The following is a 25,718-nucleotide window of genomic DNA, read 5'->3' as shown; positions in this document are numbered from 1 at the left end:
TACCATTGTGTTAGTGAGTTGGAAAAGAACTAGAACTAAAACTAAAACTTCTGGTACTTATAAAATGGCGTCAATATTAATGCATATCTTTCACCAAAAAAGGCTAACCATAGCAAGTTGTTAACACAGGCTGTATTAATTGAATCAGAATTTTCCAATGGTAATGGAAACCTCTCAGCTGTTGTGTAATGGTAGCTGTTTTATCACAAACATAGTGAATCCGTCAAAAAACTATCTATCAGGACCTGTCAATTTCAGACTTCGAGTGGCCTGGGTATATTATAGGAATACATCGGTAAGATGGGTGAAGGTGCCAGCATTGCTGTCTCTCCCCGTACTTCTCCTTACCCTTCATTACTACTGTTCTCTTTATACCCCTCCTTACACTTCCCTCGGTGAACGGTGAAACTCCCAACACTTCCACAAGCTATACACTTTATGCCGACTGCATTAAAATCATGAGTGCTGCCGACCTCAGCAATGTAGCAGCTGTTGCGCTACAGTAGAGTAATGGCCCTATTGTTTTGTATTTAGAGTCAACTGAGAATCACCCCTTGTCCCTTCAATGCACTTTCTCTGAAGTTGTTACTCCCACGTGCAGTTTATATCATATCCGCTGCAGTTCATCAGCAAGCATTAACATGTAAGGTAGCAGCATTGCATGGCAGACCAGTAAACATTTACCCTCTCACACACCTATTCATCATGGTAACCTTCCTCTCCTCCTCTTTCTCCTGATTTCCCTGCACTTTTAAGATGCTGAAGCTGAACTTATCATCAACAAGTAATATATTGACCTGATTTTTATGAGAATTATTTTTTTATATATGAAAGTATTTTTTCATATAAGAAGACATTGATTTTTTATGAGAATATTAAGCAAAATCTTGGACATATTGGCACTTAATTTTAACATTACATTTTTTTTCCTGGTCATCAATCAAATCTTACTACAATACAATATTCATAACAAGACAGTAGCAGTCATTACAGACAATCAGCCAATGCTGCAGTTATGAGGGAAAAAAAAAACCACCTGAAATCTTAAGGATTCAACACTCATCCTGTTTCGCCTATTGCATCAACTCAACAGTACACGATTGTTTCAAAGTAGAATGGTTTTCCAAACTTTTATTGAAAGCAAAGGCTACTGTGACTTTCTTTTGTAACTCTACACTAGCCAGTGAGAAACTGCGCAATGCTCAGAAAGGAGCAAACAAAACAAACTGATACAAGAGGTATCAACTCAATGGAACAGCTCACACTACATACTCGAAAGACTTTTGGAAGTTTGAAGTGAGCCTGCGGCAGCAATCAACGAAAGTTGGAAAGCACGGCCTTCCCTCACAGCAGAAAATTACTTAGCTATACACGAGATGAGTCTTCTTGAACCTTTTGAAGTAGCAACAACAACAATCTCAGGGAAGTCATATGTCACTGCTTACTTAATTATACCTCTTATACGAGGTGTTTCAGCTAAGTTGTCAGACTTGGAAAGCACCTTAACAACTAATGAAGAACAAAGGTTTTGGATTAATTGATTACATCAGTCAATGGAAGTCTGAAACCACGCGTGTGACATTAGTACATCCTAGGTTTAAGAAACTTGGTTTCAGGACATTTCAAGAGGCAGACAACACTGCACAATTATTTCAGAAAGAGTATGCTGCTATCACTGCAGCAACACCAAGAATAATACCTGAAACACAAGCATCTATGAGCAGTGCTAATACGTCTACATTTGAAATCAGATGGTCTACTTTTTTTGCCCAATCAGCAAGCGCGTTACACCAGACGGTGATTTCATAATTGACCTACATCAATATTTTGAAAAACCTGTAACAGACAAGCGTGCTTGTGCATTAGAATATTGGGCAAAATCTAATAGCATGTTGCATGTAATGGCCACTAAATATTCGTGCTGTCTGTCGACTTTGCATAATTAATGAAAAATACAACAGACTAAAGGAGAAGAATTCAAATACCTTACTTTTTACAAGACAAATCTGCATATCTTGTATTGTTGTCTTTAAACAATGAAAATGCTTAGAAAGTTATTTTTAGTTTGAAATACTTGCACAAAACAGTCAATAGATAATTGATAAATTGATACATTTTAAAAATACTTTCAATAATATCTCATGTGCTAGCTATCTATGTTCAAGTAATATTAAGACCTGTATATGTGATAGCCATATCAGTTCATAATCAAATATGGACCAAGAAATTTAAATAGCTGTTTCATATTCAGAATGGTCTCTCTCAACAACGACATGGAAGGAATAAACCAACACACCACTGTATCTGATGATCACTTGAATCTTATCTGTGCACTCTACTCCTCAAGTATCTTTAAAATCAGATACAACAGAAGAAAAAGGAAGAAAGATTAGGATTCAACATCCTGACAATGTCAAGGTAATTAGAAATGGAGTAAGACATGATTGGAGAAGTAAATCCGCCATTTCATTTCGAGGGACCATTCCGGCATTCGCCTTAAGCAATTTAGGGAAATCATGGAACACCTAAACCAAGGTGACTGGATGGAGTTTGAACCAGCATCCTGCTAAATACAAGTACTTTGTCTCATCACTGTGCCACACCACCTCGCTCAGTCAGTGTTTCTGAAATGAGTCTCGAAGACAAAGACCCAAGGGCTTCACCAGCACCAAAAGTCTCACCTCAACAAGAATAGTGAAGCCTGACCATGTGGTTTCTGGGGTAGACAGCTCCCTGTAGCAAACTTCAAAATTCATATTTTGAGGTGGACAGTCGGCATCAATCTCTTCGAACAAAATTTGCGCCACACAGTACGACACCTTTCGGCCAATTTTCTGAAAGTCTGTTAGCATTGTGGGTGAGGGTCCACTGACTGTGCAGCCCTCCTTTTCTTCCCTGTAGTTACGAATTTCTTCATCTTGCAGTCCCCCCCCCCCCCCCCCCCCCTTTCTGTTGGTTGTTGTAATGGTAGCACACTAATGGACAGTAATGTTCACGATTATCTGGGAGCAGTTCTGGGTACTGGAGGATTTTTTCCTGTCATGTGCATTTGCAGGTACATGTCTTATTGGTTTGTGCCATGGTTAATGCATTAGCCTTAGCTTCTTAACAAACTTGAAAAATTTAGGTGCTTACAATGCCTTAAAAGCTTTTTTGCTTTCCCATACCGAATTTCTCTTGAGATTTCTAGCTACTGGATTTTCGATCCTTAGGCTACACAGAGCGTTGTTTACTCCACAGAGTGCAATTTACTGAATAGCTGACATACTTAGGCGGTGATGTACATTCCAATCCTCATTCACAAGCTGATGAATAGTACTCACACATATAGCTTTATTTTCGCACATAACAGTGGAGTATCCACACCAACGGTGGAGTATCTACACCTCCGATAAGAATATTTTATTTTATTTCCTGTAAGTGGACCACTCAAGCATATATCATGAGAATAACGGGTAACAGTGCCTCAACAGACCATGGGCTCGAACAGCACTGACAGCCTTCTTTCGCACCTGAAACTGTATGTGGGTATTATGTATATGGTCTCAAGTCAAATTTGTGGAAACTGGACTTGAACCCCTTCATCTCACAAAATATGGAATTTAGACATAACAAGTTTGTTTGCATAGTTATATGCCTTTGTCTTGCTGTAATTTATTTTATAATTCCAGACATGTTTTGCCTATTACATTAAGACAGCTTCAATGGATTTAATATGTAATGATACAATTTTTTATGGTTCATTTATTATGCAGAGGATGTCATCCATTTATCTGAACCAGTATAATACGTTGCGTTCTTTTGCAACTGTTTTTTGACAATAATCTATTCAATGTGCTTTATAAAAATAATACCTAAGACTCATGAAACTGGGGATCCTGTTCGTAATCAATCTTCTTGTATACAACAGAAATTGATAAAATACAGGGTGCGTCAAAAAAATGTATACACACTTTGAACTGTCATAGGCAATTTATTTCCCGTTCAACAAGGTTAAATATCTGTGAGATAGTAATGTTGTGTTTCTTCAACAGGTGGCAGCAGTGGCAAGGAAGTAACTGCAACATGGTGGACGTGTGTTTGAGCTTTGAAGTGCGGAAACAGATAATTAAGTGGTACTGGAAGTTTGAGAATGTAGCTGCGGTTCGAAGACAGTGGAGAAGTGAGTATGGTGCAGAACCACCTTCAAGGTTAACAATTATACGTCTACGAGACAAATTCGAAATTCGTGGAACAGTGTGTGATGTGCATAAAGGTCGATCGGGGCGACCTCGTACAGCTACAAGTGCTGGTGCAATAGCTAAGTGACGATGATCCAGATCGAAGGTTAGAATTTTGTTGGTCGGATGAAGCCCAATTCAAACTCAATGGAACTGCCAATAGGCACAATTGGTAATCCTCACATTACAGTTGAAAAGGGTGTGAATTTTCCTGGTGTAAATGTGTGGTGTGGTTTGTCTGCAAGGGGACTCATTGGGCCTTTCCGCTTTGAAGGTACTGTTACTGGAGAAACGTACCTAACAATGCTTGCTGACTCCATATTCCCTGCCATTCGTGCATTATACGGTAATGATGAGAATTTATTTCCAACAAGATCATATCATAGGGATATACGAGCATAACTGGATCACAATGTGCCAGGCCAGTGGATAGAATGCAGGGGATCAATTCCTGCACGCTCTCCAGGCCTCACACCACTGGATTTCTTTTTATGGGGCACAGTAAAAAATGAGGTGTACAAACGTAAACCACATAACCTGGACACACTTTGGAATGAGATTTAAGCACTGTGGGCAGAAATCTCATTGGACACTTTGGTACAATGTACGGAATCAGTGGTGGCTCGTACTCAGAAATGTATTGATGCTGAAGACCACCAGTTTGAACATTAATCACATCTGCAAAGTACATTTATTTTTCCAATTGGACTTTAAGCTTTCCATTTCCAGAAATTTAACATTGTAGAACGGGAAATAAATTTTCTATGACGCTTCAAAGTGTGTATACATTTTTTTGACACACCCTGTACATGCCAGCATAAACAAGGGGCATAAAAAAATAAAATTCAAAACTGGTAATGAACATATTAATCAAATTAACATTTTAGATATAACAATTAAAAAAATACAAAATAACAAGCACCTATTCAAAATTTACCACAAATCCACAGCATCTGACACAATCACCCAACAAACCTCAATACTCCCAAAATTCACAATTACAAGCAGCACTTCTACACATGCTTCGCAGACTCAAGATAGTGCTATTCAATAAGAAAAGCTACTGAAAAGAATTAGACATCATAAACAGTCACAAACAATGAATGCAAAAGCAACATAATCCACAGTTAAACAACATAATTAAACATTAAACGAAGAGCCATAAACAACACACACACACACACACACACACACACACACACACACTTCCATAACATTGACAGAGAATAATCTGGAAAATATAAAAGATGTCTCAAGATGATACACAGTGACATACAAACACACATTCACACATAAAATCACCACCATTTTCAAAAGGCACGGCGTACACATAACATGAATAACAGACAATTCTCTCCAAGAACACACTGTTCAAAAGAATTACGGGAACACTTGTATCAACATCCAGTAAGTTAACGCAGTACCTGTGGTCTTATTGGAGAGTTTCAAGTGTGTGTGAAATCTTATGGGACTTAACTGCTAAGGTCATCAGTCCTTAAGCTTACACACTACTTAACCTAAATTGTCCTAAGGACAAACACACACACCCATGCTGAGGGAGGACTCGAACCTCCGCCAGGACCAGCCGCACAGTCCACGACTGCAGCGCCTTAGACCGCTCGGCTAATCCCGCGCGACAAGAGTTTCAGATCTTCACTTTCAACATATGCAACAACTAATGTCATTCACCACCTATTGGGCATGTTATGCATTACAACATCAGGTGAATCCTAAGAAGGAAGTGAGAAACACAGTGTTCCAGTGTTTTCTAGTGAGTTACACAGATGATAGTTGTCATTTGTAAACCTTGTATTCAACCAATCACATGCAATGTGACATTTTAATACAATGCAAGATGCAAGGGCAGTATGTTTGATCCAAAACGAACAAAACTCCGCCATGTTGCTGTAGGTGTCAATGTCTCTCCATCTTGTCATCCATAGGTCGTGGACATGCTACAGGCAGAGAGGTCAGTACATATGGCGAGTTGGACATGGTAGCTGATGAATTACAATGCTGAGTGAAAGTGATATCTGGCCATCTCTGCATTGCAGTGGCGTATGGCTACTACCAGAAGACTGCAAGACAACTGCTGCTGAGTCCAATCAAACTGTAAGGAACAGATTACAAGAAAAGACCTTACAATTCAGACATTCTGTTTGAGTACCCCGCTTGACATGACATTTCACAGCCTGCCTCCAGTCCTGCCATTCCCATGTCAGCTGGCAACTGCATCACTGGCAAAACATGTTAGTCACAAACAAGTCCAGACTTCCTCTGGCACAATGTGATGGCCAAGTCGTGTGGAGATGCCACTGTCAGTAGTACATGCCAAACGTTGTCCAGGAAGCTATCAGATTTGGCCAAGATTCTGTGATAGTACACCAAACGGATCCTGCTGGACCATGTGTTGGCTGCTGCATAAGGTGGTGATCATGAAGTCCTTTTCATTCATGGTAATGCCAGGGCCCATATGGTGGGAGACACGAATATGCCTTGCACCATCTGAACACTGAAGTAATGAAATGGCGAGTAGTGACTCCTGACCTAAACCCCTCTGAGCATATGTGGGACATGTTTGACAGACATGTTCATGCTTGCCCTATTCCATCACAGACTCTCCAAGAATTCTCAAGGGCTCTCATTGAAGAATGGAAATGGATAACATAGGGTGACCTCTGTAGACTTATAAGGAGTGAGCCACTTAGCTGTCAGGTAGATAAATGGTCATGGAGGCCATACACATTTCTGAAGCTCTTGAAGTCCAATGAAAAGTGCCCAGGATGACAGGGTGAGTGATTGTTTCAACTTTGTTTAAGACACCCGTCAGGCATTTCAGTTCTTTTTGCATAATGAACAAGGATGTAATGATGTTTTGTGGTGTACCTAATTTGTGAAATATAAAAGTATAATTTGATAATATACTCAGTCCAGAATTATTGCTCAACGGAGTGTGGCAGATGCCCGAAGTCATGTTCCCCCAAATCTTTTGAACAGCGTACATTCAAATTACAATGTTATGCATGTGACAGCAGATACATGGGACAAACAGGCAAAATGTTTGCTATCACATACAAAAGCACTTTTAAAAACATCACATTATTGCTATCAGACCCAAAGACTGTATTATACAGAAGAACAAGGCGCCAATAGGAAGACAAATATCAACTGTTCACACACATTAAAGGAAACAGCCAAACATTCCCCTGAAACCCTGATTCCACACAATTAAGGCGAATAAAAAGTTTATATGCTCCATACCTTGCCTAAGATTTAATCATGGATAATCACCAAGCCATTGTCATTGAATACACATTCAAGATAATCCTTACTGTGAATGTGATCTGCAAACCCACAGACTGATTTCATACAACAGATCATAAAATCTCCTCAACCGTTACCATATAGCAACACTTCTTCACCAAAATAATACATTACTTACGAAATTCTCAGATAAATGTAACATTACTACGTGAAATTCCAAAACATTGAAAGATGGCTGTATCGCCATCAGGAAAAAAAAAAAAAAAAGGATAAGAATTTGAAAGTATGGGACAAATCAATTTTTTGTAGACCATCTCAGAGAACAAAATCACAAGCCACCCTCCAGAGACAAAGACATGAAAATAATCAGAATTAACAATAGGAGACACATTATAATCTAGCAAGAAAATTATCATATAAAAAAAAAAAGCTGAAAAGAAATCCCTTTTGAATTTCCAAGTGTCCATGACAAACATCTCACTATTTACGTTAAAAGATAAAACAGTAGAATACCATCCCAACGATTGAGCATCAAAATAATGTCACAAAATCACTTTCCCCTCACTCTTCCATGATCCCCTCCAAATAACCTTTACACCAGAAATCCAACCATGCAAATGTCTGGTACATTTTACCCACTCTTTTAAAAAAAAAAAAAATAAATAAATAAATAAATAAATAAATAAATAAAAAGGTAATTTAGTTTTATGCAACATTGGGAAACATATTTACTCTTTGAAAAAACTGTTTACTCTTTATGTTTGAACTGTATCATATTTTTGCAAATGCTTTTGTTGATTTGTGTGTTCTACATAATATGATTCAACCAAATGAATACCATGATGCCACAATTCTCAAGATGTTTCGTCCATACTTCCAGACTAATAACATTAACTGTGAAAGTAACTCTCTGTCACGTTTTCACTGCTGAACAGATTTCGATGATGTTAGGTAAAGAGATAGCTTGAACTCTGAGGTAGAACATAGACTACTTTAGAAAATAAAAAAAAAAAAAAAGAAAAAAGAAAAAAACAATAAATAAATAAAATAGTCAGACAGACTGTGAACTAAGGCATGGAAAACATTTCTCACATAAAGTGTCTTAAAATATTATTAAATTTGTCATATAATGTCCAGCTGTACAATGTATAGTTACTTCAGTAGCACGATGCATAGACGTGCACTCCTGCCCATTCCCCTCCACGCACACTGCTTGACAGAGACTCTGCACATGCCACCATGTCTTGCATTAGAGAAGTGGAGTGGCAGGGGGAGGGGGCTGGCAGCACACATCAATAGTTACACTTACCAGAACAGGCAGACACTTGAGGGCAGCTGACATCATTACATTACTACACATACAACAGCTTACTTACTGAACATCAATCATCCCAAAAGAAAACTACTGATGTGCATGCACAGCTGTGGGTAACCGCTAGTTTATTTGTAAAAATATTGTGATATGAACTATTTAATAAAAACAACAAATTTCTGGATGAACTAAGAAATAAAATAAAGGTTCGACAACAGCTCACTTATGTATGGTACACAGAAATATTCAACAGAAAACAGTAATTACACTAGCTTTTGTCCTTCCTCTAGCCAAAGTACACATATTCGCATTCTCACACACAATTACACGGACACCCAAATGCTCACAGCTGTGGCCACTGCAAGACTGACTGCAGTTGCCAGGGTAGATGGAAGTGGCAAGGGGTAGGAAAGGATGCACGATACAAGGAGGGTGTAGGAGGGTGGTGTGAGGCAGGTCTTCTGACAGACGAATCAGCAGATGTGCAAGACAACAAAAGGGGTACAAAGTGTAGAGCATATACAGGGGAGGGGGAAGGGGGGGATGGGGGTAGGAAAGGACACGAAGGTGGAGATGAGAGGAAAAAAAGGAATAATCCTTCACACAGGGTTATGGTCAATGTCTACAAAGCTGACCTAAAGAGCTAGACTTCTGATAATAAGCAGCACCTTCCACAAGAATTTTATACGCAGGTGTAAGAATTGACAAATGAAATGCTTGCATTCATATCTCAAGGTTGACTGGCTGAAAGGGTTAAATTCTGAAAGAATTTCACAGAGCAACTTGGAGCTCACTAAATCGAGGCATTGGTAAGCAGCCCAGCAGAAAGGTGGTGATGAGTCATGGGCCTTGCGATGATATGTTTTAAGAATGCTGCATATACGAAGGTATAGTATGACTGATCCTTCATGATTCAGAAAGTTATCATTACACCAGCACAGAAAATTGTGGAAGAGTTCACAATTGCTTTCCCACATGTGTACATGCTTGGAAGTTTGCTTAATCTGCAGATTTTCTTGGTGAGTGTTGCATTTTAGTGAGCATGTACTTAGTCGGAAAAAAAGGGCCTCAGAGTGCTGAGCTGAAGTGGTGTTTACTGAATAGGGTGGATTACACAAAGTCTGCTTGAAATAACAAATTCCACTTATTTCCACAGAAATTTGAAGTGAAATGCTTTTGTATCTCTGGACTAGTTGATTCTGAATTGTATTTCTGTTTTCACATTTTTTTATATTAACAGCAAAAGTTTCTAATAGTCAGCTGGAGGCAGTGTATAAACTGTTAGTGGTGCACATTTTCCAGTTCATTCTAAGAACCTATCTCAAAGTAAAAAGACTGGTATAGGGGATTTATTACTGGTACAGGAGTAGTGACAATTTTAATCCTGCATCGCGGATTAAGGTAAGGCTGGTGACCATTATTTAAAATGATTTAATTTAGCTATGTAGAGGATTAATCTGGGCACACTAAAAAATGTTTCTGAGTATTGCAAAGAGTGTGTGGATTCTGGTTACAGATGCATCAGAAAAGACTCTAAGGACCAGACATGAAATTATTTTCTTATCTGCAGAAAAATTATTTCCTCTATTCCAAACAGTATCCTATTGCTCAAATTGCAGTAAGCTAACAAGGGGAGTCAACTTATTACAAGTCTGAGAAAATTAATGTCATTATGTGAAATATTTTATTAAATTCTAATTCTCTTTTTATAATCTATTTTTAATGCTGGTGACTTACTTGGAAAATTGTGAACCAATTTTGGATGTAGCAGGCAAACTCTGTTTAAGAAGTGTTTCCCCCAGGACATCGAGATCCTCCAATGCCTTTTGTTTACTGGGCTTCTCAGGAGGATCCAACATATTAGAGACTGCAACATAATAAGTTTCAATTAATCATTAAATGTAAACATCAATTAACATTCAGAATCACAATGAATCATGGCACAGTGACCCAATTTCTTACACAATAGTTCACATTTACTGGTAATGCGGCAGACAAAAACCATCATTAATTGTCTTTCCCTCTCTTCCTGTTGCAGTAAGTCGCACCTGAACTGTAGTCCTGGGTGACTCTCCCAAAATCTACCCTTTTTCCTAGACCTCTCCATTCGTTTTCCTTCACCCCTCTCCCTTCCCATTGAAGCCTTCTGCCTGAAGGAGGTGGCACTGGCTTCAAAAGCTTGCCAATTACAACCGTCTTAAGTGTGTGTTCTGCTGCCACTTGGTGAGTAGATTTTTTATCTATCCAGTTGAATTATTAACAGTATTTTGTAACACAACTACTATTTAAATGCCACACATGTTACAATAATATCCCATTCTACAATGGAAGGAGATTTGTATAAAATCTAACAACAACATTAATAATTTTTAGACTTTTGATGAAATACAGCACATGTGCCATTCTCTAGTGCTTATTTTAGCTGGATTATGCTTCCAAAAAATAACAGCAACAATGGCCACATTTACAAAGTAAGGGATAGCTCCTATAACAGAAGATCTTATCCACAAAATACTTATGACAGCAGATGCAACACATCAACCGAGTATTTACATTGGGCTGCAGAATTTCATAAATCTGTGTTCGCTGCAGCTGTTAATCCAAGACCTGCACAAACTTTTATCAGAAGATGAGCAAAACATATCTGGGCAAACGACAACAAAGCCAATATTGGTGTAAAATACATGTGTAATCCCCCCCACACACACACACAAACCACAGGCGGTGGTGGAGGTGATGGTGGTGGTGTACTGCTTGGCTCAACAATACAGACAACCGTACTTTACATATGATACACAGGAGGGTATCTGTGAACAGGGCAGACTGACATTTTGTTCCTGAAGAAGAGCAGTGGCCTCAATGCCCTGCATGAAGGCTGATCTGACCTTTTAAACATTATCTAATATCATGTTGCCATGTTGATACTACTAATGGTTGAAATCAAAGGTACACCACAGCCATATTTTTCCCCAAGGACATGCAGCCCAACTGTATAGTTTAATAATGATGGCATCTCCTATAGTACAGGGTTATTACAAATGATTGAAGCGATTTCACAGATCTACAATAACTTTATTATTTGAGATATTTTCACAATGCTTTGCACACAAATACAAAAACTCAAAAAGTTTTTTTAGGCATTCACAAATGTTCAATATGTGCCCCTTTAGTGATTCGGCAGACATCAAGCCGATAATCAAGTTCCTCCCACACTCGGCACAGCATGTCCCCATCAATGAGTTCGAAAGCATCGTTGTTGCGAGCTCACAGTTCTGGCACATTTCTTGGTAAAGGAGGTTTAAACACTGAATCTTTCACATAACCCCACAGAAAGAAATCGCATGAAGTTAAGTCGGGAGAGCGTGGAGGCCATGACATGAATTGCTGATCATGATCTCCACCACGACCAATCCATCGGTTTTCCAATCTCCTGTTTAAGTAATGCCGAACATCATGATGGAAGTGCGATGGAGCACCATCCTGTTGAAAGATGAAGTCGGCGCTGTCAGTCTCCAGTTGTGGCATGAGCCAATTTTCCAGCATGTCCAGATACACGTGTCCTGTAACGTTTTTTTCGCAGAAGAAAAAGGGGCCGTAAACTTTAAACCGTGAGATTGCACAAAACACGTTAACTTTTGGTGAATTGCGAATTTGCTGCACGAATGCGTGACGATTCTCTACCGCCCAGATTCACACATTGTGTCTGTTCACTTCACCATTAAGAAAAAATGTTGCTTCATCACTGAAAACAAGTTTCGCACTGAACGCATCCTCTACCATGAGCTATTGCAACCGCGCCGAAAATTCAAAGCGTTTGACTTTGTCATCCGGTGTCAGGGCTTGTAGCAATTGTAAACGGTAAGGCTTCTGCTTTAGCCTTTTCCGTAAGATTTTCCAAACCGTCGGCTGTGGTACGTTTAGCTCCCTGCTTGCTTTATTCGTCGACTTCCGCGGGCTACGCGTGAAACTTGCCCGCACGCGTTCAACCGTTTCTTCGCTCACTGCAGGCCTACCCGTTGATTTCCCCTTACAGAGGCATCCAGAAGCTTTAAACTGCGCATACCATTGCCGAATGGAGTTAGCAGTTGGTGGATCTTTGTTGAACTTTGTCCTGAAGTGTCGTTGCACTGTTATGACTGACTGATGTGAGTGCATTTCAAGCACGACATACGCTTTCTCGGCTCCTGTCGCCATTTTGTCTCACTGCGCTCTCGAACGCTCTGGCGGCAGAAACCTGAAGTGCGGCTTCAGCCGAACCAAACTTTATGAGCTTTTCTACGTATCTGTAGTGTGTCGTGACCAAATTTCAATGAATGGAGCTACAGTGAATTTATGAAATCGCTTCAATCATTTGTAATAGCCCTGCACAACATTCTAGAAGCAAAATAGTCCCTCATTGGGATCTTCAACCAAGGACTACTCGGAAGGATGTAGTTACCAGAAAAAACAGAACTGGAGTTCCACGGGTCAGAATATGGAATGTTATACTTAATTAAAATAAATTTGTAACATAAATTAAAGTGGTGGGGGGACAGTTTTGCCAATGTGCACCTAACCATGCTTGGCAAAGCTAGAAAATTAAGAAAAGGCACATGAACAGGTTGAATTGAGATACAGTGGGGATAAATGAACTTCGGTGGTAGGATGGACATGACTCCTGTTCAGGTTTAAGTTGCTATAATCAGCATTATCAAAGCCAAGATAGGTACAAAGCCAACACGCACCACAGTAGTATAACTTTACATGCCAACTAGCTCTGCAGATGATGATGATGAGACTGAAAGAATTTATGATGTGCACTTCACCGTCCCCCCCCCCCCCCACCCGTAATCTGCTACATCTCTCACTCCTCGCCCCAGCCTCCTCCTCACCCCATCACCTGGACTGCTTCTCTCATCGTGCGCTGTTGTTCGCAGTCTGCCTCGGCAGCCAGAGACAGTGGTCATGTGTGTGCGAGTTGTGTTTGCGTCAATTTGTGTGTGTGTGTGTGTGTGTGTGTGTGTGTGTGTGTGTGTGTTTTCTAATTCAGCAGTCTTTTTATTGTCTGAAACTCAACATCTCCACTATATAGTGAGTAGCAATCTAGCAATCTATCCTTTTAATAATACTGTCATTATTCCATCCTGGATTTTCCACTGTTAAATTTGTATAGGTAACATATTTAAGTGAGTAACACTGCAAGATCACAGGTTAACGCAAATGCGAGATAGGCCGATCCAACTGTGAAATACTGGTGTATTAATAACTGGTGTTACCACCAGAATGTTGAATGCAAGCATGCAAACATACACGCATTGTGTTGTATAGGTGTTGGATGTCAGTTTGTGGGATGGAGTTCCGTTCCTCTTGCACTTGGTCGGTCTATACAGGGACGGTTAATGCTAGATGAGGATGACACTGGAGTTTTTGTTGGATGATGTCCCATATGTGTTCGGTTGGAGACAGATCTGGTGAGCGAGCAGACCAAAGTAACATTTGACAGTCTGTATAGCTTATTGGGTATGTGGGAAAGTGTTATACTGTTGGAAAACCCCCCTAAAATGCTGTTCATGATTGGCAGCACAACAGGTTGAATCACCAGACTGACTAACAAATTTGCAGTCAGGTTGCTTGGGATAACAATGAGTGTTCCTGCTGTCCTATAAAATTGTAGCCCAGACAGCCCCAGATGCAGGTCCAGTGTGTCTAGCATTCAGACAGGTTGGTTGTAAGCTCTCAACTGGCCTCCTCCTAATGAACACATGGGCATCACATGGGCACCAAGGAAAAACTAGCTTTCATCAGAAAAAACAACAGCTCTCCACCCTGTCCACCAATGAACTCTCACCTGACACCACTGAAGTTGCAAATGACAGTGGTTTGGGGTTAATGGAATGCACGCCACAGTGTGTCTGGCTCGGAGCTGTCCTTGAAGTAACTGATTCGACTCAGATTGCTGAAGATGCAATATGATGTGCCAGAGCTTACGTTGAACAACTACCTCTTGGTAGCGCCAAGTGGTCGTCTGGAGACCAGTCTTCTTGTGATCATACATTCTTGTGATCACCACTCTCAGCACTCATGTGCTATGACTACTATCCTACCAAGTCTTTCTACAATATCACAGAAGGATCATGTAGCTTCTCGTAGCCCTAATATGTGACCTAGTTCAAATACAGTGTGGTGTTGATAATGGCATCTTTGTGGTCTTAAATGCGTTATTGTATAATTGCAAAGATAACTAATGCTCATGACCATTACAGTGTGTATTTAAAGCAAACCTGATTTGCATCCTCATAGTGGTGCTACTAGTGCCATTCTTATGCGATTGTCGTGAATTTTGAATAATCATCACCTTTCAGATGTAGAAACATGCATACCAGATTTCATTTATGTCGCCAAAACTACTCCTTGGTGTTGTGATTTTTCTTTTTTGCATTACTGCAGAAAGGAACAACTAAGTAGATCAATATGAGGTGTGAGATATACTGCGAGAAGAATTTGACAGGGCACTGAAAGACCTAAGCCAAAACAAGGCATCTGGAGTAGGCAACACTCCCTCAGAACTGCTGATACCCTTGGGAGAGCCGACCATGACAAAACTATTCTTCCTTGTGTGTGCAATGTATGGGATGAGAAATCATTCTTGAACTCCATAAAGAATGTAGTAACTCCGATTTCAGAGAAAGTAGGTGCTGACGCATATGAACATTACTGAACTATCAGTTTCATAGATCATGTCTGCAAAATATTGACAGAAATTAGTTACAGAAGAGTGAAAAAGCTGGTAGAAGGTAACCTCAGGAAAGACCAGTTTGGGTCCTGGAGAAATGTTAGAGCCCATGAAACATACTGACTCTAAGACTCATCTTAGAAAATAGGTTAGAGAAAGGCTTACCTATGTTCATATCTTTTGTAGACATAGAGAAAGGTTTTGACAATGTTGTCTCAAATACACTCTTTCAAATTCTGAAGGCAGCAGGGGTAAAACACAGGAAGTGAAAGGCTATTTACAACTTGTACAGAAACCAGATGATACTTATAAGGCTCGAAAGGCATGAAAGGAATGCAGTGGTTGAGAAGGGAGCATATATCCCTGGCGTTATTCAATTTATATAATGAGCAAGCAATAAAGAAAGAATCAAAATTCATGAAGAAGAAATAATGACTTTGAGGTTTGCTGATGTTTGTAATTCTGTAAGAGACAGCAGCACAGGACTTGAAAGAGCAGTTGTACAGAAAGAGTGATATAAGATGAACATTAACTAAAGCAAAACAAGGGTAGGTGAACATAGTCAAATTAAATAAGGCAATGCTGTGGTAATAAGATTAGGAAATGACACACTAAAAGTAGTAGATGAGTTTTGCAGTAAAATAAACGATGATAGCCAAAGTAGAGAGGATATGAAATGTAGACTGGCGATGACAGCAAAAACATTTCTGTAGAAGAGACATTTGTTAAGACTGAATATAAATTTAGGTGTTAGAAAATCTTTCCTGAATACACCTGTCTGGAATGTAGCCTCGCACAGGAGTGAAATGTGGACAATAAGTAGTTTAGACTAGATGAGAACAGAAGCTTTTGAAATGTGATGTTACGTGATGCTACAGAAGGATATTGACAATTAGATAAGTCGCATAACTAATGAGGAGGTAGTGAATAAAACTGGGGAAAGGCATTTGTGGTACAAGATGACTAAAAGAATACATTGGTTGACAGTACAGAGTCTGAGACATCAAGAAATCTTCAATTCAATGCTGGAGTAAAAATTGCAGAGAGAGAGAGAGAGAGAGAGAGAGAGAGAGAGAGAGAGAAGTACAGAAAGCAAATTCTTAAGGATGTGGGTAGCAGTAGTTATTTGGAGATGAAGAAGTTTGCAAAGGATAGAATAGCGTAGACAGCTGCATCACACCAGTCTCTGGGATGAAGAAGACAACAACAACATATACGTCTTCGCTCAGCAGATGATGAAGAGGTTCAAAGTATATACAATGATACAAAAGAAGTTATTCAGATAGTTAAGGGAGACAAGAATTCCATTGCGACAACAGACTGGGATTCAATAGCAGGAAAAGGAAGAGGTGGAAAAATAGTAGGAGAGTATACACTGTGTGAAGAAATAAAAGAGGAAGCTGCCTACTAGAATTTTGCACAGAACATAATTTAATCATTCCTAATGCTTGGTTTAATAATTATAAAAAGAGGCCGTATATGTGGAAGAGACATGGCGGCAACAGAAAGGTTAAGAAAAATTATAAAATTCGAAGGAGGAAATTTTGAAATGAGATTTTGAATTGCAACACTTTTTCACGAGCAGATGTAGTAGACCGACATCCTTTAAAACTTTCTTACTATACTCGTCTCTTGGTTTCTCTCTGCAATTTTACCCCCTACACTTCCCTCCAGCACTAAACTGAAGATTTCTTGATGCCTCAGAATGTGCCATATCAATGAGTCTGTTCTTTTAGTCACCTTATACCACAAATTTCTTTCCTCCTCAGAAATTTACCGAATGACCAAAATTTTTTTTATCACAATCTCTGGAATGAAACTGAAAAATTGCAGAAAAGTAGGAAAGAAGGGGCCTGAATATGATGGAACAACCAGAGAGTGCTGGGAGTTCAAAACAGAATGTCAGGCAGAGAGAGACTGAAGCAGGCGAAAGGAATGTGACAGAAGATCAATGGGTAACTTAGGATGATATGATAGTGAAGGCAGCAGACATTCAAACAGCCAAAATGACACATTCCAGTAGTGGTACTCTCATCACACACGAGATATTTAACTGATGGAAGGAGAAAAACAGAAATGCACGCAAAAGGGAATAATACAGACACCTAAAAAATGAGAACAATGGAAAGTGCTGTATGGCAAAATAGGAATGGCTACAGGAGAAATACAAAGCTGTAGACACATGCATTACTGAGTAAGGTAGATGCCAACTATAGGAAAATTACAGAAAGATTTGAAGAAAAGAGAAGCTCCTGTATGATTGTCAAGAGCTCAGAGGCAAAACCATATTAAGCAAAGAAGATACGGCTAAAAGATGGAAGGAATGTATAGGTTAGCTATAAAAGAAATTCAAAAGTCACTACTATGAAGTGAGAAGAAAGAGGGGATTAAGACAACATGGGGCACTGCGAGAAGAATTTGACAGAGCACCAAAAAACCTGAACTGCAACAAGGGACCTGCAGTAGAAGATATTACAACAGAGTTATTGAGATCCTTGAGTGAGTCAACCATTACAAGACTATTCCACTTGGTACACACGATTTAGGAGGCAGGCAAAATAACCCCTGGATTCAAGGAGGCGGCACTAAAACCAAGTTCATAGAAGACAGCTGCTAACAGTGGGGAAAAATGTTGTACTATCCGTTTAATAAATCATGGTTCCAAAAAACTACCACAAATTATTTACAGCAGACAGGAGAGACTGTTAGGAGCTGACCTTGGGGGAAGATCAGTTTGGGTTCTGGAGAAATGTAGAAACATATGAAGCAATAGTGAACCTACGATTCATCTTAGAAGACAGACTGAAGAAAGGTAAACTAACATTTACAGCATAAAAAAGACAATTCTGACAAATGCTCTAATTGGAATTTAGAGTGTAGGTTGGACAAAAGAAAAGGAGCAAGAGGTTATCAACAACTTGTACAGAAGTACAACTGCAGCAATATGAGTCAAAGGGCATGAAACAGAGACAGCAGTTGAGAAGGAAATGGACCATCTTGATAAAAGGTTGTAAGATGAACATCAACAACAATACAAGGATAAGGATGCGTAGTTGAATTAAATCACCTGAAACTGACAGGATTACATTAGGAAATGAGACAAAGTAGTACATGAGTTTTGCTATTTTGGCAACAAAATAACCGACAATGGTCTAAGGAGAGAGGATATAAAATGAAAACTGGCTATAGCAAGAGAAGTGTTCCCGAAAAGAGAAATATTTTAACACTAGATATAAAATTAAGTGTAAGCGAATATTTCCTGGAAGTATTCGTCTGCAGTGTATCCTTGTGTGGAAGTGAAATGTGAACAATAAACAGTACAGACAAGAAGAAACTACAAGCTTTCAAAAAAACTACAAGCTTTCAAAAGTGATGCTACAGAAGAATGCTGATGATTATACAGGTGGAGCAGATATCCAATAAAAGGTAGTGCACCGAAGTGAGGGAGAAAAAATTGTGCCGTAACTTGGTTAAAAGAAGGAATCAGCTAATAGGACACACGCTGAGGCATTAATAAATGGCCAAATTGGGAGAGGCAGAGGTGGAGAGGGGGATTTTAGAGAAAGGCAAAGTTTGATGTCTTCAGACTGAAGATGATGAAGATGACCACCACCGCATCATCCTATTGTATTGTGTAAGCAACATTACAGTCATTACTTATTTTACATCACATCAATCTCAATAAATGAACTTACTTTGTTTTGCCTCCCCCTTATTTCAAAATCAACAAGTGTTGGCAAATGAAACAACTATACTTTATTTGATTTTTTTCTCGTTTATATGTTTCATTTACCTGGCCCAGACACAGCAACTGCGAAGTCACCTTGGAGAACTGACAAATGGTTCTATTAGCAACAATGATCAGATCTAAATGTAAATGTGAAATGCAGTCAACAAATTGTGTTAAAATACTTCAAATGTTAAAATTAGTTTTGCAGACAACTTCTTGTGTAAATAAAACATATTCAAATTTCGTGTTTTAACAGCCAAAATGTTTGTTTAATAAAAACATCTCATAGAGAAACAATATTCTGACAGATATAATGGTCAGCAATACGACATTTACATGCTGCTTATCTATGCTTAAATATATTGCATGGAAAACTAGGCATGGAAGTGATTGTGATGAACACTGATAGGAGCCACTGGTGGAACAAAGAGGTTCACATGCCATAAAATCTCATCGAGTTCATCTCATACTATAAACAACAAAATTTTCAGGCAAAAAACAAAATGTGCCAGAGATAACTGGCATAACAACAGGAGCTATCTAAAGCAGATGACTCAGAATTATGAACAGCATTATCTCACAGTTCAGAATGTGTGGACCAAGTAACCGCAGGGACACCATCTGGCAAGGAAATGGCTACAAATGTGAAAGAAATGAATAACATAAATCAAAAACTAAGTGGCCTAACACTGAAATTAAAACTGTTGCTTCCCTTCTCTTGCCAGCCACTAGTGTAATAACCTAAAAAGTATTTGCTTTAGTTCTGACAAAGTAATTATTTTATTCTTTTGCTCTTTTAATTACCCTTGTTACATTAATTATAATTACTATCATTATAACAAAGATTATTTACCGCTGCTACCGTAACAATTATTTTAATTTTGGTTCTGAAATGTTCTTATTTGTTTCTAGCTCATGATACTACAGTTTTGTCATTTTGCTTGATTACATTATTAGTATATCATCCTGATTGTATCTGTTTGAACTCCAAATTATAGTCACGAATATCACCAGAGAAACCATCTGAACTGCATTGTTCCTTTGTGCACAAATCTTCTAGCTAGTCTCCTCACTTTAGTTTACATCAATCAGCAACATTCAACCCTGCAAATTGTGCAATTTTTTCCTTGCTCTATAAACCTCATAACTCCTTCCCACTGATTATTACTGCCTTTTTGTCATGTAGAATTACTCATACATCTCAACATTGTCTCATTTATATCTTAATAAAGCAGCGGCAGCTACGACAGCAACATCATCACATCTCAAATATTGCATCCTTATCTCCTAAATATGCATAACCTCTGTCAGAAAATTATTTTCACTAATATCTCTACTCAAGTTATGATGTAGTAGGGACATTCAAAAAGAAATGACCCAGAGGTTGTAAAATGAAAACTGCTTAATGGATCACAATTCCACCACTGACAGAAGAAGGTGTGGTCCCTGTAAGAGTGCTGAGGACTTGAGGACATTGGAGCACACCTACATAATGACAGAACAAGTATGTGCACCTGTCTAACATCCACTGCACTCATGGCGCTGAAAACAGAAATGGGGGATTTAGAATAACAGCAAATGGATGTAGTATGTTTCATTACAGCAAAAGCACTGCAGGGAACAGAAATTCACCAAAGAATGGAACAAGCATATGGAGGAAACTGCATTGCAATTCTGATGCTCTGGTACTAAAGGCATCCATCTATAGGACAGTGGTATCGCTAATGCTGTGTGATGTCCCAGATTGTGCCTCGTTGGCACATCAGTCATTTCTTGAATTACTTGTACCATACCTGGACCCTTTTAATGAACATGCACAGCTTTTTGTACACTTGGGTCACTATTTGATGAATTCCCATTCCCCCAACTCCTTTCACCATCAGAAAACAAACCACACCCCCTTACTTTTCTTTTGAAGCCTTCATTTCTATGTATTCAGTACAATGGATGGTCAATGCATGCAAGTGCTCTTTCTGACAACATGCCCACGTCCCTCCAGCAGCAAGTGTGGATCCTCAGCACTCTTACGAGGACATCATCTTTGATAGGCAATGGCACTGCAATTCGTTCAGTGATTTTCATTTTACAGTCTCTAGGTTGTTTGTTCCTGAATGACTCTAGTATCATATTTGTAGGAGAATTTAGGCATTACATACTACCAAAAGAGTTCTCTGCAGCCCTCTTGGGGAAAAAAAGATGGCATTTGTGTTACTGTAACGTAACCAAACCACTGTCACTTTTGGTGAAGATACTGCACTGTTTGTCTCTACACCAGGATAACTTCAAGAACCAATGGAAGAACTTAATAGAGCAAGTTTGAAAACAGGGCTCATAATGAATTATAATAAGACTAACTTATAAATTAATGTATAATCAAACCATGGAGGAAGAAAAACAGCATGAATTAAAATGAAGCCACAGAATGATTTGAAGAGTTGTATTTAGGAGAGTTGATGAGTACTGTAAGGACAGAAAAATATAAAGGGCAGACTAAAAATAGCCTGGAGTCCTTTCAGTCAAGTAAACTGAATTCTAAAAAAATAAATAAATTTCAATATGTCTGAAAGCAAAAATTTACAAGAATCGAAGTTTAATGGAAAAATCATTCAGAAGTTGAGGGTTACTTAGTGAGGCACTAAGAGACTCATGGAGACAGAAACAGAAACAGAAACACACACTCACACACACACACACACACACACACACACACACACACACACACAGACAGACAGAGAGAGAGAGAGAGAGAGAGAGAGAGAGAGAGAGAATAGAACAGGCTACAGAGCCAAGTGGAATACATAATTACAACTGAAATGAAAATGAAATGGAGATGGATGAGACATGTAACTAGGCAAATAGATATTAGTTGGACTAACCATGTATTTTATTCAATTCTAGGAGCTGAAAAGAAAAGAGATAAATACCTAGTAAAAGGTGAGTAGACAGAAAATATTCTAAAATGGCATGGATGCATATTACCAGAAACCATAATGTACAAAGAAATTTAGAGGATATCTTCGTCAAGCATTGTCACTGGCTTACATTGCTGCCACGGAAACAATACAAGTTGCACCGCCTATAGGGCACGGACAGTGACATGTGCCCATTTGAAACATAATAACAGAAATAATTGGAAAAAAATGACAGTTAATACTGCCTCCGGCCAAAACACATACAGTATACATACAGCTACAGAACATTCCAGTACAATGATTCTTGGCATTTGTGGATACTTCTAGAATGTACTCAAACCAAATACAGAAATTAAAATTGTACAGTCCAGATGAGTTCTGAACTCATGAACCCACGACCCTCCATGCAACAGTCTAGTATCATAACCACTACACCATGGTGACTGTGCTACTCAGCTTCTTCTGCGACATTGCTCCCTCCTTAAGAGAACAGCGTCTCTGTGCTACGTCCTCCTAGTCCGGGAACGGGTCATCGGTCCTGCATACTCTGACTCCCAATGATTAATGCTCGCCCTGGCGGTGATCTTAGAACTTCCTTTGCCGCTGCACTCTTCATCACCTTTCTGCTTGTTGCCTGTCGATGGAGCTTTGAATTTACCTTGGGTTGAGGGATCCTTATAGGGCTTCATTCGAAGGACATGGACCGTATCTCTCGTCTTTTGTCATATTGTGTCGGGGTCAAAATCTTCAACTTCATAAGTGACACCAGAGAACTGTCTTACAACCTTATAAGGTCAAAAGTAGCGCCTGAGGAGCATCTCAGAGAGATCAACTGTCCAAACGAGAGAAGATCCAGATGAGGTCACCAGGCTGTTAAACAATAGGGCGATGGCTCGCGTAATACCTTCGGCGATTGTTTTGATCCTGCAGCATGCGGAGTCGAGCTAACACACCTGGCTGACATAGTCGTCGTCCACATCGTCAGGATGTAACGGAAAAACAGTGTCCATCATCATAGTCACATCACACCCATGCACCAGGAAAAATGGTTTAAATCCAATGGTGTCTTGTTTGGCGGTTTTGTAAACAAACGTTTACAAAAGTTAGCACCTCATCCCAGTTGCTCTGCTGAACATTAAAGGACACTGATAGAATGTTGGCCAAAGTCTTATTAAGGTGTTCAGTAAGCCTGTTAATTTGCGGATGGTAGGTAGTCGTCATGTGATGAATAATGTTACAACGAAGGTTTTTCTCTGTCACAAAATTCGATTGAAAAACTTTCCCTCGATCCATAATTAATGACTTTGGGGCACAGTGTTTTAATACAATGTCTTCCATGATGAATTTGGCTACCTCGGATGCTTCGGCTGTTTTCACGGCTTTTGTAATGGCATAGCATGTCAGATAATAAGTGTAAACAATAATCCATCTACTGCCACTAGCAGACGTTGGAAATCGTCCAACGAGGTCAATCCAAACTCGCTGGAAAGGCATTCTGGCTGCTGGAATTGGTATGAGTCGCCCATGTGGCTTCTGAGGAACTATCTTTCTCCTCTGGCACTCTTGACAATGCGACACTTAATGACGGACACTACTACATAAAACTGGCCAGAAAAAATTGTTGCAGATTCTATTGTATGTCTTAATAAATCCTAAATGTCTAGCCTCAGTTGTGTCATGGAATTTCTGTAGAACATCTAAGAGCATGTGTTTAGGAATCACTGGTAGCCACCTCTTTCCAAATGGATAAAAGTTTTTCTTGCAAAGTAATCCATTAACTACCTTAAATTGTCCTTTCACATCCTCTGACTGATTTAAGGCAAGCATAATTTGAGATATTTTGGCATCCTCCTCCTCCTCAGCAGAGAGATCCTGGAGTCCAGCGAGGCAGTCACTATCTTCATCAAAGTCTTGATGGTCTTGCACAAGGTTTCTTGAGAGACAGTGATCCCATACTCGCTGGCATCTGTGCGTAGTTCTGTAGGTGCTCTCTCATCACACAGACCAAGCAGAGGGTCAGTCGTCAGAGTTTTTTGCAGCACATCGAAAGAATCTTGTTGAGTACCACCCCAGATAAATTTAGCATCAGCTTTTAACAACTCTTTGAGAGGCCTGGCTTTGATACAAAAGTCTTTGATAAAACAACAGTAATAAGAACATTATCCGAGGAAGCTTCTCACATCTCTAATACTTTTAGGAATAGGAAATTCCGTAATGATCTCACCTTTTCTGGGTCTGGCCGCACACCTTTGTTTGACACAAGGTGTCCAAGTATTTTGATTTCTTTTGCTCTAACGAGAGACTTTCTTGGATTAAGTTTCAGTCTGTCTTGTTGGAGACACTTAAGAATGGCCCTCAGTCTTTTTATACGTTCATCTAATGTCTCTGAGAGCACTGTACTGTCATCTAAATAACAAAGACACATCATCCACTTCAGGAGCCTTAGAAGACTATCCACCATCCGTTCAAAAGTTGCTGGTGCATTACACAAACCAAACAGCATTACCTCAAACTCATACGGGCCCTCAGGGGTGATGAATGCAGTTTTCTCATGATCAGCCTCATCTACTTCAATTTGACAGCATCCTGAGTACATGGTCATGGTTGAGAAGACCTTGGCCCCCTTCAGACAATCTAGTGTATTGTCAGTTCGTGGAAGAGGGTAAACATCCTTTTTAGTTATCTTATTAAACTTCTTGTAATCAACACAAAAGTGCCAACTGCCATCCTTCTTCCTGACAAGAACCACTGGTGACGACCATGGGCTCTGTGAAGGCTGAATGACGTCATTCTTCATCATTTTCTCTACCGCGTCACAAATTATTCAACGTTCCATTGCTGACACACGGTATGCTTTCTGGCTTATTGGTTGATGGTCTCCAGTGCTAACCCAGTGCTTCACCGTCAATTTGTCTACTTTTCTCTTCAGCTGTGGACTGAAGCATTCAGAGAACTCTTGAAGAATGGCAAGTAGCTTCTTCTATTGTTCCTCAGTGAGAGATCTGGTGACAGTTGAGCAAGAAGATCTTGTCTTGTAGTGGAAGCGCTAATTTCGCCCACGGACATTGCATGGGAGGTTTCTATGATGCTCAGCTGTTCTTCAATTAAAGGCTCAGCGTTTGCTACGCACATGTGTCTTGGAAGGATCTGCGGTTCTCGGCGACAGTTAACTATCCACAATTCACCGAATCCGTTCTTAAACGAGATGACAGAGGCTGGGATGAACAAGTTATTTTTCAGTGGTATGCTTCTCTTACATTATACTACAAGATCCATGGGTTGATGCATGGCATGACACATGACAGTTCCCTTTCTAGCAATGACTGCGGGAATGATCACTACATCCAGCACACACAGTCTCCAAACACTTGGATGCGCATATTCCTGTCCACAGTATCTCATCTCGTCTAGCATAATCTTTGAACGACCACTATCTATAATTGTCTATATGGCTCAAACTCAGGTTTCTCGTCACATAAATGGCAGCTATGTCGTGGCCTGATGGGAGGCACTGCGTCATCGATAATGTGCGCTACCACAAGTTCCAATACTCAGTGCCTCCACCAGA

At 39.5% G+C, this 25,718-nt stretch overlaps 1 protein-coding gene across 4 annotated transcripts in view; it reads right to left on the bottom strand.

The window, feature by feature from the left end:
- The window catches only part of LOC124551243 (ADP-ribosylation factor-binding protein GGA2), a 129,789-nt gene that overhangs the window by 50,126 nt on the left and 53,945 nt on the right, over positions 1–25,718 (bottom strand). For all 4 annotated transcript variants that reach the window (XM_047126248.1, XM_047126256.1, XM_047126264.1 and 1 more), the window contains exon 7: positions 10,534–10,663. In XM_047126248.1, coding sequence (XP_046982204.1) covers positions 10,534–10,663 — 130 coding nt within the window. The remainder of the gene's footprint in view (positions 1–10,533; positions 10,664–25,718) is intronic.

Source organism: Schistocerca americana, chromosome 1 (assembly GCF_021461395.2).
Source record: "Schistocerca americana isolate TAMUIC-IGC-003095 chromosome 1, iqSchAmer2.1, whole genome shotgun sequence".
Classification (NCBI taxonomy): Eukaryota; Metazoa; Arthropoda; class Insecta; order Orthoptera; family Acrididae; genus Schistocerca; species Schistocerca americana.
The sequence above is the reverse complement of the archived record's forward strand: the minus strand, read 5'-3'. Positions and strand labels throughout refer to the sequence as shown.